The sequence below is a fragment of the Centroberyx affinis genome, unplaced genomic scaffold (genome assembly GCF_046629955.1).
Source record: "Centroberyx affinis isolate AG114_WGS23_722 - 3 ecotype Tasmania unplaced genomic scaffold, CSIRO-AGI_Caff_v1 ptg001782l_1, whole genome shotgun sequence".
In the NCBI taxonomy this organism is placed as follows: domain Eukaryota; kingdom Metazoa; phylum Chordata; class Actinopteri; order Beryciformes; family Berycidae; genus Centroberyx; species Centroberyx affinis.
This window is the reverse complement of record NW_027280175.1, coordinates 48,420-61,258: the sequence shown is the minus strand read 5'-3', so window position 1 is coordinate 61,258 and position 12,839 is coordinate 48,420. Positions and strand designations below refer to the sequence as shown.

The window sequence follows — 12,839 nt, the reverse complement described above, 5'->3', positions numbered from 1 at the left end:
AGCAAAACATTCTTATTTTTCCACTTAAAAGCCCCCATCTTCATATAACCTGCCTCAGTTTGACACTGCTTACAATGAGGCACACTTTGAATTTAGGCCACCAAGGTTTGTGTCAGCCTGGAAAGCTGTGTGGGTAAACTGAGTTTACCTGGGTTTACCTTCCACTATGTCCCTGATTCTAATTATAGGCCTACATTTACAGGTCAGACCGGGAACATCCTGGAGGCGCACATCAACATGGTAATGGGTTTCTGCATACTAAGTCAGTTTACAGCTGCCTCCTTTCAGCAGCAAGTGATTTCTCTTTGTAAGGCCGTACTAGTTTTAGACCCTACAAAGCAGAGCAGAGTTCATGGGCAATGATACAGTGGTAAACTATGACCTGCAGTTGGTAATTATAAGGAAATCACATACCAATACAAACAAATCATTTATTTTATGCTTTTTTTTTTTTTTACGTTGTAAGACTGTGTATTTATATAACTTAGTTTGATAGCACTTAGTATGACATACTAAAAAGCAGGATAAACTCTATTCTGCAAATAAAAAGCAGAGTTTAGGTGAAAACAAAAATCATCCACAATGGTGAAAATATATTTATTTGAAAATATTGAATATTTCCATTTCATAACTCGTAAATGGCAACTGATTGTCATTTACATTAGCCCTTTAATGCCATTATTTGGACTTCAAGTCTTTAGATTAAACAAGAATGATCAAACACTGCTAAGTTCAAATTCTTACCTGTGTCAAGAAAAATACAACAGACCGAATACACCTAACCCAATCCAAAGTAGGCAGGTAATGGCTGAAACATTCAACAGCCATGATGGTAACACATCTAGATAGTAGTTCAGAAACACAGTTCAGTTTTTCCCCTTTAGTCTAAAATATAATCTTAAATATATTTAGTGTTGTCTAAAATGCTTTTGCCCATGGCATAAATACTTAAAGCTAATACTTCCAAATAAATTCCAAATAACTTATTAAACAGGTGCTTGCTGGTTGGAACAGTACAAAAATGAGCCGCTCGTGCAAACAAAATGCATGAGATGACTAAGCCCTTCTGATTCACAATCTGAAACTCGGAGCCATGACAATGGCAAGTTATAGTCCCTAGTGCTAGTAATGATGATCAGCTAAAAGTGCCTTTGTACTACAATCGCATTGTAAACGTCATGTCTAAGGCATTGATTCAAATCTGAACCATGTTGGTAGTGGTCATTTTTCTTTGTTCTCTAACTGAGAAAAAAAACAAAACAACAAGCAGACTGGAATCCTGGCCTTGCCTTGAAACCACAAACAAAATTAAAACCTGGATTTGACTCTGTTAGAACACCAATAATACAATCAACACTATTCTCTTTAACAGTTGACACGATTTGTACAGTAATGACCGATGCATTTTAACCACACGTCCACACCATGTAAAGGTCCCATGTATTCTCCATGCAGCAGCCCTGCACTTGTGCTTTCAGCGATGGTGGTAGACCGTAGTGGGAAGACCACTGCAGATATGTAATGTAGCACTGATCCATTTTGGTTCCCAGTATTCTTGTGATTTAGGAGAAGGTAGTGGTGAGGATGGCCTCCTGCTGCTGGTGATGGAGGGTTCCAATACCCACAGCAGGGGCGGGCAGAGCGGGTCGACTGACTAACCGGAGCTGAGAAGGAAAGAAGACAGAGTCTATTATGTATAACATCAACAGTCAATTGACTGTTTAATCATTAATCTTTACAATGTACAGTACATTTTATTATTTCAGCCACTGCTCACCTTGCAGGCCAGCTGCTTCTCAAACCTGGGAGCTACAAAGGACCAGGGACCCATGTTCTGAGGCTCCTCTTGACTCCAGACAAACTCTGCAGGGGAAATAATTTAACTGATCACAATCAAGAGCAAAAGAGAACACTGTTCACAATTTTTTTAGGGTGCATTCACACCAAGCATGTTTGGAGTGGCTCAAACTCTAGAGCATTTACTCCTTTAGTTCAGTTGGGCAGTTTGGGCAGGTGAGAACGAAGCCATTCGTACTGTGGTGTGCATCAAATAACCGCACCGAGACCGGCTGAAAATGCGAGTCTCAGTTCTCTTCAACATGAACTGTGGTCGGTTTGTTAGAAATGAGAATGGAAATGACCCCAAAACTCAAAGTTTTATATGTAAGGAGAATGATGTTGACATCTGATCTGAACAAAATTAACTGAGGGCAAATCGCCCACATTGAGCTATTTCTACATGTGTTTTTAACTAATATGTAAATTACAGCGAATGGCAGACAAGTAAATCAGGCTTAAAATCTGATTAGTTTTGACTCCCCCTGCTATCAAGATCTCATCAAAACTCTGTCCAATGAACAACCTACTTGTGAGTCCATGCAACTTCTATTTACAAGCCCTGGTTTGTAATTGAGCAGTGTGAACCTAAACAAACCAAAAACCTTCCCAACATGGTTCGGATTACAACAAACAAACTGTAGGTGTGATTCCACCCTTAACCTCAACATGCATGCTGACAGTAAAGGAGGTGTTTTGTGAGGCAGGCAGCGGGAGGCCGGTGCAGATCATCTGGGGTCACACTACCTTTGGCGTTGGGGTATTTTCTGAGCTCCTGCTGCAGAGCCTCCAGTGGGAAGGGACACAGCTCCTCCACACGGACGAGTGCCGTGCTCTGGGTGGCTGCTGACACCTCCCTCTGCTTCAGCAGGGCATAGTAATGTTTCCCTGAGCACAGCACCACCTTCTGGACACTGTGTGCAATCAGAGGACAGAAGATGGGAAAGGTTTGATCATTTGGTCGGCTTCATACTGTGAGGTTTGGGTTACTTATAAAAGAAAACATGCCAGATTAACTGCTCCATTACTTATAACAGGGTTATGCTAGTGTTATCATAATAAGAACAGGGTTTCTTCCAGTTTCAGCAAGTTACATTTAAGACTATTCAAGATTTATTTAAAAATAAATAAACTGAAAACATAAAAAACTACCTTCTTATTTTAGAAAACTAGTGCACCAAGGGAACACAACATTTGTAAGACTACTGAAATAGCATTTAAACCTTAAGACTAGATTTTACTGTATTTAAGACCTTTCAAAAGGCCTGGAATTTGGATAATTCAGTGAAATACATTTTAAGGCTTTGAACACGTACAGACGCCCTGAAGAATCAATATAACATGCTTGAGGAAAGGCCCTGATTTATTACCGGCATCACTATGTTGTGAATTCTGTACCTTTCTGCTGAGACTGAAGTGTCACCTAACACCGGTCTGAAAAATGTTCCTGGTGCCAACTCAGCCAGACTGGACACCGCCCCCTGGGAAAAGAAAGAGAACATTATTCAGCCTTTTGTAAAATCATGTCCTTGAAATCACCAGTTTTTGCAATGTCCCTACATCCGCCCCCCCCCGCCTCCTTGCACATGTTAGTGCAGGTGTTTCTTCATCACAGTGAACACGATGCTTACAGAAAATCTCAGCAGCGTCTTGGGTCCGGCCACGATGACGGGTTTGCGGAAGTTGCGGATCATCTGCCGCCTCAGCAGGTGGAAGTACTGAGCGGGAGTGGTGGGGTTGACCACAGCCATGTTGACGCTGTCACTGTCCACCCCCTCCTCCTTACTGTCACACATCTGACAGAAGAAAAGGGGACGAGTTAAGAGCTGCCAATCATTTACTATTCACATAATGTGAAATCCCAAAAGATAACCAAAAATTAAACTGTGGTTTTGGCATATCATTAAGCGACAGCAGATGACGCTGCAGGTAATTATTGCCCAGCAGACCTGGAGGAAGCGCTCCATGCGGCAGGAGGAGTGTTCAGGTCCTGCTCCATCGTACCCATGAGGCAGCAGGATCACCATCCCAGACTGCAGCAGCCACTTGGCCTCACCTGGAGACACAGCAATTTAAATTCAATGTGTGACAATTTTCCCCTTTATGTTACCTGGGTGACAGACTGACTGAACTCTGCTAATTTGCACATGGACAGCGATATCAGCTGTTCAGGCCATCCATCGACCTAGTTGTATTTTTCACATTTGATTTTTATGCATGTTTTGCCATTTATCAGCCTAGTTGTAATTTGCATATCTGTGACAATGCCAAAGCTGCTAACAGCTATGGCACTGCTGCCACATTTGTAAAATTCTTCTGCTTTGAATGAATAATTGTAGTGTTTATAATTTGTCGACTGTCATGCTGTCTTGTCTGCAATATGTGATGTTTCCCAAATTCTAGTTTTCCCAAATTCTAGTCAAATACGAGCCAATTAGGTCTCTTAAAACATCTGACTCTAACCTCTTAGTTGGCCCAAGGACAAAATGCAAATCTGGTGATATGGCCTTTAGTCACTACACTCCCAGTTGTTCGAACAAGCTGCCAGTTGATCTGAGTTGTGCGACAAGCTTATCCTCTTTTAAAAGTAACCTCAAAACCTTCCTGTTCTCCAGAGCCTTTGATTTGAGCCTGTTTACTGCACTCTTATTATTGTTATTGCTGCTACATCCATCTTATGTTATTTTATCATTGTTTTTATTTCGTATTTTATTGCTCTTATTGCTGTATTGATTTCTTTTTCTTTTTGTGTCGTGTGTTTTTATTTCTTCTAATCCCATTTCATTACTTGACTTTGACTTGACTTGTTATCTTTGGTTCCGCAATTAGTGTGCCAATCCAGTATTGTGCAACTGTCTTGTAAAGTGTCCCAACCAGTTAACCAGGTAAAATTCCTCCTGCACCCATTGTACATGGCAAATCTAAGTAACTGTGAATCTGCTGGTAGCTGTAGAGTCAGGATGGCCAGGAGTTTACCTCCGGAGATGAAGGTATCAAAGATGATCTGCGCTCCATTGAAGAAGTCCCCAAACTGAGCCTCCCAGATGGGTAGGAGCTTGGGCTGGGCGATACTCATGCCATATTCAAATCCTAGCACTGCCTCCTCGGAGAGTGGACTGTTACACACCTGAAAAACCATAACACCCCACATGTAGAGGTTGGTAAAGGTGTGGGTAAAAATGTCTTATGCAAGGATTAATGTCCTAAATATGCCATTTTTGTGTGTACAGTATCTGATCATACTGTTGGTTTTAACTGCGTTCTATAGGTGTTACCTCTAGGAATCCTTTCTGCTGAGGGTCGATGTGGTTGAGAGGGATGTACATGTCATTAGTGTCCTGACACACCACCATGGCATGTCGCTGACTGAATGTGCCCCTTCCAACATCCTGTCCGCTGATACGAATATTAAAGCCTGTAGAGTAGTGGAGACAAAAGCAAATGCACTGAATCGTAAGAAGTAAATCTACAGTCACAACTCCATTTCTTGACAGCAATAAAATGCGATCACACCCAAGTTTAATCAAGTATTTTCTGTTTTTTTTTTTGACAAGGCAAGACACTCATGACTGACACCGACCCTGGCTGAGGAGGGAGCCGAACGCCATGGCTTCTGCTGTGGACCAGTCGAGTTTGGTTCCATCTTCCAACTTCAGCAGCCGAGCCTGGGATCACAAAACACAACCAACACATCGTCCAATGCAGAACCATCCGATCAAAACAGCCAACGACAGAAATGACGGAAGCGAGGCCCAGCTGTACCTGCACATGGGTCTTTCCCAGGTGGCTGTGCAGCTGGATGTCCTCGGGGATGTCCACAGACTTTGCACCCACGAACTGCAGCAGGGGAACGGGGACGCCGGTGTCCCAGGTGGTGACCCGGGCCTGGGGTTCGGCCAAGTCGCCCCAGCGGCCCTGCAGGTTGGTGGGCGGAGGGCTGTACACGGTCATGTTGGCCAGCTTGTCGTTGAGCATGGCGTAGTGCTTGGACTTGATCTCTCCGCGCTCAGCGTCTGTCATCAGGCCCTCGGAGATCAGCTGGTCGGAGTAGGAGTCAGGGATGCTTTTCCTGGAGCTGTGAGGACATGGCAGAGTTTTTTTTTTTCCAGAATATTACATGTTTTATGAGGTTATTTAAAAAGGGGAAATAAGATTTATACTGCTCCATAGCACAAAATGACCATAATATATCTGCGGGGGTATGATAGAGTTGCTGATCAACGATTACTTCGCCAGGTGCTGAAATTTCTGGCTTTCAAAGCTCTTTTTCTGGCCTGTCCTCTGTTTTGAAATAAAAACTCTGCACCCGTTGGAATTTCAAGACACTCCCATTTTCAACGGCTCAACAATGGAGGACGGTGCTATCAGCAAGTGACCGGCATCACAGAGATTTCAGCCTCGAAAGCAAAAAAGCCTCGTTCTCAAGCCAAAAAAGCAAATGACAAAAGAGCATTAATATTACAGTACTTTGCATTGGAATATATTACCTCTTCACTAGATGTTTATGTTGGATCTTTGCTCAAATTAACTAGCTTCCTCATCTCTATTGTGAAAAAATTACTTTATTCCTACTAGTCACCAAGAGAGGTCATGGATTACTTCATGCCCCTTGAAGGTATTTCTGCTTGATTGCCTAGTATGAGGTGGAGGGTGACGGGAAGATCGGACAGACACGCAACAAAGCTGCTAAGCTGGATTCACACCATGAAAACGCAAGAATGTGGTGTGCGTCCACTAAGTAACCAGGACAATCCTTTGATACCATTTTTAATTGTACTGTATATTCATACAGGGAAATCATATTAAAATCTAAGTCAGTTAGATTTAAAAGAATAAAGGAATGTAAGGCATTTCTATACTCTAAACCACTAGCTAGAATACACAGGTTTCAATACTTTTTCCAGACCTAAAATTCTTCCTTCAATTTGAAGATTTTGTTCAGTATTCAATATGCTGTGTGCCGATAGTACTTGGACAATATGACTCTGATACGACTATGAACTGAAGGCCATTATTCACAAAACAATTCACTTCTACACTTCATAATATGATACATTATACAGTAGGTCTACAGCTAAATAAAAAGTGTAGGGACTGAACAACAATATTTTTCCAAACTTCTCCATACTTTTTGAGCAATTCCCATGCTTTCTAAGACCTGGAAATTATTAAAAACATTATCCATACTTTACAAGACTTCCCAGATCTGCTTAGGAATCCTGAGAATATGTTGTACTGTATATTAACATTTGAAATAATGGTGAATGTGTGTTATGATACAATGTAAATACACCGAACTAACCGGATGATCTTGTACATGGCTGGGTTGGTGAAGAACGGCTCGTCCAGCTCGTTGTGGCCCCACTGCCGGTAGCATATCAGGTCCAGGATGACGTCTTTCCTGAAACGCCGCTGGTACTCCACAGCCAGCCGAGTCGCCCGCAGCACTTCCTCCGCATCATCACCGTTCACATGGATCACAGCGCAGCCCACCATCTTACCTGGGATACAAATGCAATGCACATACACATTATTCTGATTATAACATGATCCAGAGTTAAGGTTTCACTAGGAAACAGACCTTGGTGGGGTTTATTGCATTAGCACAATTCAAATAGTGTCAGTTGAGTAGGTTGTTTATCACATAAAAGTACACTGATTTAACTTTTCAAATACATTAAACTTCCATAAAAACCTATTTGCAAATACATTTGACCCACATCTGCTAAGAAAGTAGCAGCTAATTATTCATACCTTGGATACTGATATTACTGGTACATTTCACTCACCCACATCACTGCAGTACAAAGAGGATCTGCCTCTCTCAGAAGGAGTGGTGTAGCCCACTTGGTTGTTCACAATGAGGTGGATGCTGCCGCCTACTCTGTAGTGGGGGAGGTTTGCGAGGGTGAAGGTCTCTGGAACAATCCCTTGGCCAGTGAACGAGCCGTCACCATGGACCTGTGGAAAAGAGGAAAACATATTTACAACTATCCCCTTTCAAATACAGTATGCTCACTGACTATACTGATATTTTGGTAACCCTTATTTATCCAGAGAAGGTTTGGTGAAGACGTTTTTAGCAAGACCCTGCCTCACATAAATAGAGTTACACAAAATCTAATCTAGGAGCTAACCGTGTTACAACTGTCCCAAAGTGATTCATGTGCTCTGAGCATTTTACTTCCCCTTTCACACTGGACTAGTGACCTGAGACAAATGCGGGTTGACCGTCAATGTGAAAAGGTCGACCTGGGTAAGTCAACCCTGAAAAATGTCTCTTCCTGGTCAAGATCATGGTTGAGACACAGGTCAAACTCTCCTCTCTAACCCCTGTCACCTCTCGTCTGGGGTGTCATGACTTCTGCCATGTTGAACACAGGATGTAGTAGTTGCTGGGAGATTTATGACGCAACTGCAAAGCCCCTATTACCGGGTCATGCGTGAAAGAGGGGTATTAATGTGTCGTCCCCCTCTTTTTTTTTTTTATAATTCTTTATAAACACATTCTAATTCTATATAAACATAACCATGTACATTATCTGAAACAGTGGGGTGCTATATGGAAATCAGCAAGTTAGTCTCATACAAAATCTGGTCTCTGTGGTTGTATGTACTCAGCCCAGTTTGCCCAAAATTGTCGTCCCCCTCTTTGACACGAAAGCTCGGCTGAATACCTGCAGGCAGACGACTCGGTCCCCCGGCTGAGCGCTGTCTTCGGGCGAATAGTCCCCTTCCCGCCGGAGCTGCTGCCGGGCCCGGGCCTTGCCCTGGGTCACCGGGTTGATTGCCTCCAGGTGGGACGGGTTGGGCAGCATGGTGACGTGAACCGGGTGTCCGGCTCCAAACTCCAGCTCCACCGAGGAGGTGAGGTGGGACAGGACGTCGCCGATGGCAGGGGAGTTCTCGGGGAACTCGCTGAGGCCGCGCATCTTACGGAACATGAGCTGGAGAACGAGGGAACGTGGAAGAACAACTGACATTTCTCTCAGTAAGGGAGTCCTCCAAAGCCCTAGCCCTCTGGTAAATAAGCCTGTAACCTTCATTTGACGAGCCCGTAAACCTCTGGGTTATCTCATCTCTGCATTTTTGTATGTTGCACTCCCTGTAAAATGCATGACTTTTCCACAGGACTGAAACACTGAACACACTGATAGAGTCTTATCCAGGTATTAAAGCTTGGTTGTCTGTGTGCCAACAGATGCTGGAGTGGTTAAAGGATAAGTCTGTCCATTTTCGACTTGGACCCTATTTTCCCCATCTTTTTTCTATTCCATTCTTTTTCGATTCTGACCAAAATCATCTCAGTTTTTGGCCAGAAAAACTCAAAAAATTAACCCCAAAAGCATATATTTTTCAACACATTGATTGCATGCTGTGTACTGAGATACAGTATGTTGGTAAAAAGATATAAATGAAAATGATCTAAAGCCAAGCCTTTCTAGTACAGTTTCTTCACTAGTACAGTGAAGTTACCTTGGCCTCGTTTACCCTTACTGGCTGGCTGTGGCTGCCCGTCTACACATACTGCTGTGTAAAGTAGTGCAAAATAAATACTGAAAGTCGTCAGGTCATGGATAAACTGAAAATTAAATATACATGTCTTACTACAGAGTGAGGGTCAATGTGATGAAAAAGCATTGGTGTTTTAGGGGTTGATTTTTAGAGTGTCCATTGGCCCTACAGGACTGTAATGGAGAACTGTGCACCAGGCAAGACCTCTACAGTGAAATATATGAGATTTTGGCCAGACTCCATTTGTTTGATAGAAAATGACGGGAAAATAGGTTCCAGGTCGGAAATGGTCAAAGTTACATGCACATGTACTTAAACGAATGCCTCCATACCCTTCTCTCCTATAGTTCCCTCCCCTACGCTGCCTCCCTCTCAGCTTCCCCTGTGTCTAAATAAAGAAACATACTAAAGGCTTTTCATTTTTTAAAAGTTGTTTTGCAGTCTAACCTCTGGTGGGAACTTCAGCAGGCCCGTCAGGAGGTTGAGTCGGCCTCTGTGGGGCATCCCAATGACAACGTCAGTCACTCCGCTGTTGGCCATATGGCGGAAAAGCTCGTAGAAAAATCCCATCATGCTCTCCGCTCCTTCGCCTCCATAACGTTTCACAGTAGCAAACTTTGTAGCCAGGAAATGGTCAAATTCCTGAAGGTTGTGAGAGGGAAAATTGACTAAATAAATGCTCTAGTATGAGAAATACTGTGTCACCTGCAGCCTTGGCATTCTTCGAAATAACTTGAACCTACAGTACCTGGGACTCCAGCATGAGCTTGGCCAGCTGCCTCCTCTCCTCAGCGGAGAACGGCTCCTTCTTCAGCTCCTCGAAGCGGTCGGCGAACCACTCCCTCTCCTCCAGGCTGGTCAGCTGGCTGGTCTCCACTGAGAGGTGGCCGCAGTAGGCCTCCTCCAGGTAGGCCAGCACCTCCTCCACCGAAGCCTCCGCCTTGCCAAAGTGTCGCAGTCCTGGAGAAGTGCATGCAATGAGCAGTGGAAACACAAACTCTCACTGGGCATGATGGGCTGATGTGGGGAAAAAGGCAGAAAGTGAACAGAAAGAGAAGAGTTGTTGTTGTTGGGTGAAAACCTCCTAACTCTAAATTGGGGGACTTTCATGTTCTACCCAGTGGTTTTCAAGCCCTGCTGGTTCAGGGACTATTTTACATCTGAGATTCAAAGGGAATGCAATAAACTACCTGGCAGGATAGAAAACCAGCAGTACTCTGGAGGAGTGAAAACCACTATTTTAAACTCAGCTGAAGGATTACATGCATTTCTCAACTCCTCTGTGGGTTGAGAAACACTTGGGTTCATCAAACCCTTTCAAAACCCAGTGGATAAATTCAAAAATGCATCGTCATCAAGCTATAAACAAGGCTGTTATTCTTTGTTTCTGAAAAAGTCTGCATTCTGGAGATTTGGAGGTTTTCACCCGACAACACAAGATATGCGAATTCCTTCTGAATCATATAAAGACTTTACATTTTATTAATTACAGTGTCAGTGAAGAGGAGTTCTGATCGCTTAGGCTTGACATGATGTGGAGACATTGAGACATAATCAAAGATCAGTTTATATCGTGCAATGCATGTGCAAACTAATGATGGATCAGATAAAAATGGTATTGCAACTGCACATTAAAAGCAATGCAAGTAGTTTAAATGTACATGTAAGTGATAAAACCCCGAAAGGAGAGGGAAATAGTCATTATCCCAACTTCTGATGGATGATCTCTCTCTGGGTTTCCCTCCACAGTCATTTACCTGAAGTGTTGAGTTGTCCTTGTACGGCGCCGGTCAACACGTTAATCTCCGGTACAGTGTCTACCACAGGCCTCTGGGGCAGCAAAGGGTTAATTTTAGCAGCCTTGTGTCCATGTGCTCTGTATGCCTCCACCAGACGGGCAAGACCATGATCTGTGAGTGCAAAGCAAAACAAGGGGCCTCTCTCAGAGTGAGCCGTCCCAAAACACACTCAATGTCAATGCGTGGGTGCAAGGGGCAACTCCTCCTGTACAACTCCTGTATCAACAAGCATGTAGATGAATAAGACGGCAAGGGAAAAGAATCACTAATTTCACATAAGTTTACAAAGAATATTGGAACAAAATAAGGTGAAAAAACAGGAGTGTTAATGCAGCTAATATTCACCAGTTACATTATTTTTGGAGACAACAATGAAGATTGCTCGTACTGTCAGGTGATGTTAAGTTGCCCACACATTGCCCCATACTGACCTTGATTAAGTGCAGCGATGTGGTCGCTCTGCAACTTGTGCTCCTGCTCGGTTTGTTTAGGTCGGTAGCCGTAAACACCTTTCTCGGTGTGATAAAAGCAACCAGCGGCCTGTCGGGCGACGCTCAGCGGCAACCTGCTCACCGAGTTTTTCAGGAAAAGTACGGCTGACATGATTAAATTAGTAAAGAATGAATTGCAGATAATCTAATCTCGCATATGACAACACACACTACAGGACGGCGGCCATACTGGTTGTGAGATGTGATGGGAGGAGACGCCGCACTGGAAGCCTATTGGCTGAAAGACAGAGGCTTGCTATGAAGAAATCCTCCACGTTTATTGTTGATTGTTTCTCAAATTGAAATATAGTGTAGCTAGTATTCGTAGCTGTTACTTTATGAATATAATTTGGAACATCGGTGCATATTTTTTAATTTATTATTTTATTTCGTAGCGTTAAATAACTGGTAATGACCTGACGATGCCACGCAACAAGTGTCAAGCAACGTCAAGCCTTCACCGGCTCTGTGATTCATGCTGCATTCAGGTGCTCCTCGTAAACTCCATCGTCTGCAGTTGGAAGTCGTAAATTGTCACGTGCTTTCGGTTGGAAACAGTAACGAAAGTGACCCTGACCTGCAATAAAAGTTGTTATTTTCTTGGCTACTGTTTCGTTTTATGGTTTGTGTGAGTTATCATATATCGCGTTTTAAGACCTTTCTAGTTCTTAGCATGTTTCATAGTAGCCTACTGCATGCCTTCCATTGTACTTATATTGCATGTTTTAAGACATGTTTTTTTTCTTAGCTAGCCTCCAGCATTGATTAACCACATTCACTCCCAATTTCCCTAATTCCCTAGCTATATTTTGCTCCAGCCTTGAAACATCCACAGCTGCATGGATCCCAAATAACAGCGACATCCTGCTTGATCCGTTTTTTTCTTTTTGAAGGCCAAATGCTTGTGCGCTGTGTAGATTTTTTTTTGTACGTGTGCTATTTAGTTTGTACCAGTGCAAACCTTTAGTCTGTGCGGGCCTTGGTTGGTTTTCTGTTCACTCAAAACGAAATCACAGTATGTCCGACAGCACCTGAAGGCAGCATTACACCAACACTGTTGTGTAATCTCTCTGGATCATGTTGAATCATGAAATATTTCACCAAGTCTGTTTCTTTTTGGGCAGGTGAGGTGAGGTCACTACAGGTCATGGTGTTGTGAAAGACTGACCTGAAGACTGAAGACTGAACTGAGACTGTG

General features: G+C 43.2%; 1 protein-coding gene across 1 annotated transcript; it reads right to left on the bottom strand.

The window, feature by feature from the left end:
* Nucleotides 1-590: 590 nt before the first annotated feature.
* On the bottom strand, nt 591-11,806 carry LOC139652347 (2-oxoadipate dehydrogenase complex component E1-like). Its single transcript, XM_071529385.1, has 17 exons — nt 11,582-11,806; nt 11,109-11,261; nt 10,100-10,311; nt 9,799-9,993; nt 8,514-8,783; nt 7,626-7,797; nt 7,139-7,337; nt 5,599-5,911; nt 5,417-5,501; nt 5,112-5,251; nt 4,813-4,963; nt 3,786-3,892; nt 3,468-3,632; nt 3,235-3,317; nt 2,584-2,750; nt 1,778-1,863; nt 591-1,664 (listed from the first exon to the last, which is right to left on the bottom strand). The coding sequence occupies exons 1-17, from the start codon at nt 11,751-11,753 to the stop codon at nt 1,563-1,565; spliced, it is 2,772 nt and encodes a 923-aa protein (XP_071385486.1). The 5' UTR covers nt 11,754-11,806; the 3' UTR covers nt 591-1,562.
* Between the last annotated feature and the right edge of the window lie 1,033 nt (nt 11,807-12,839).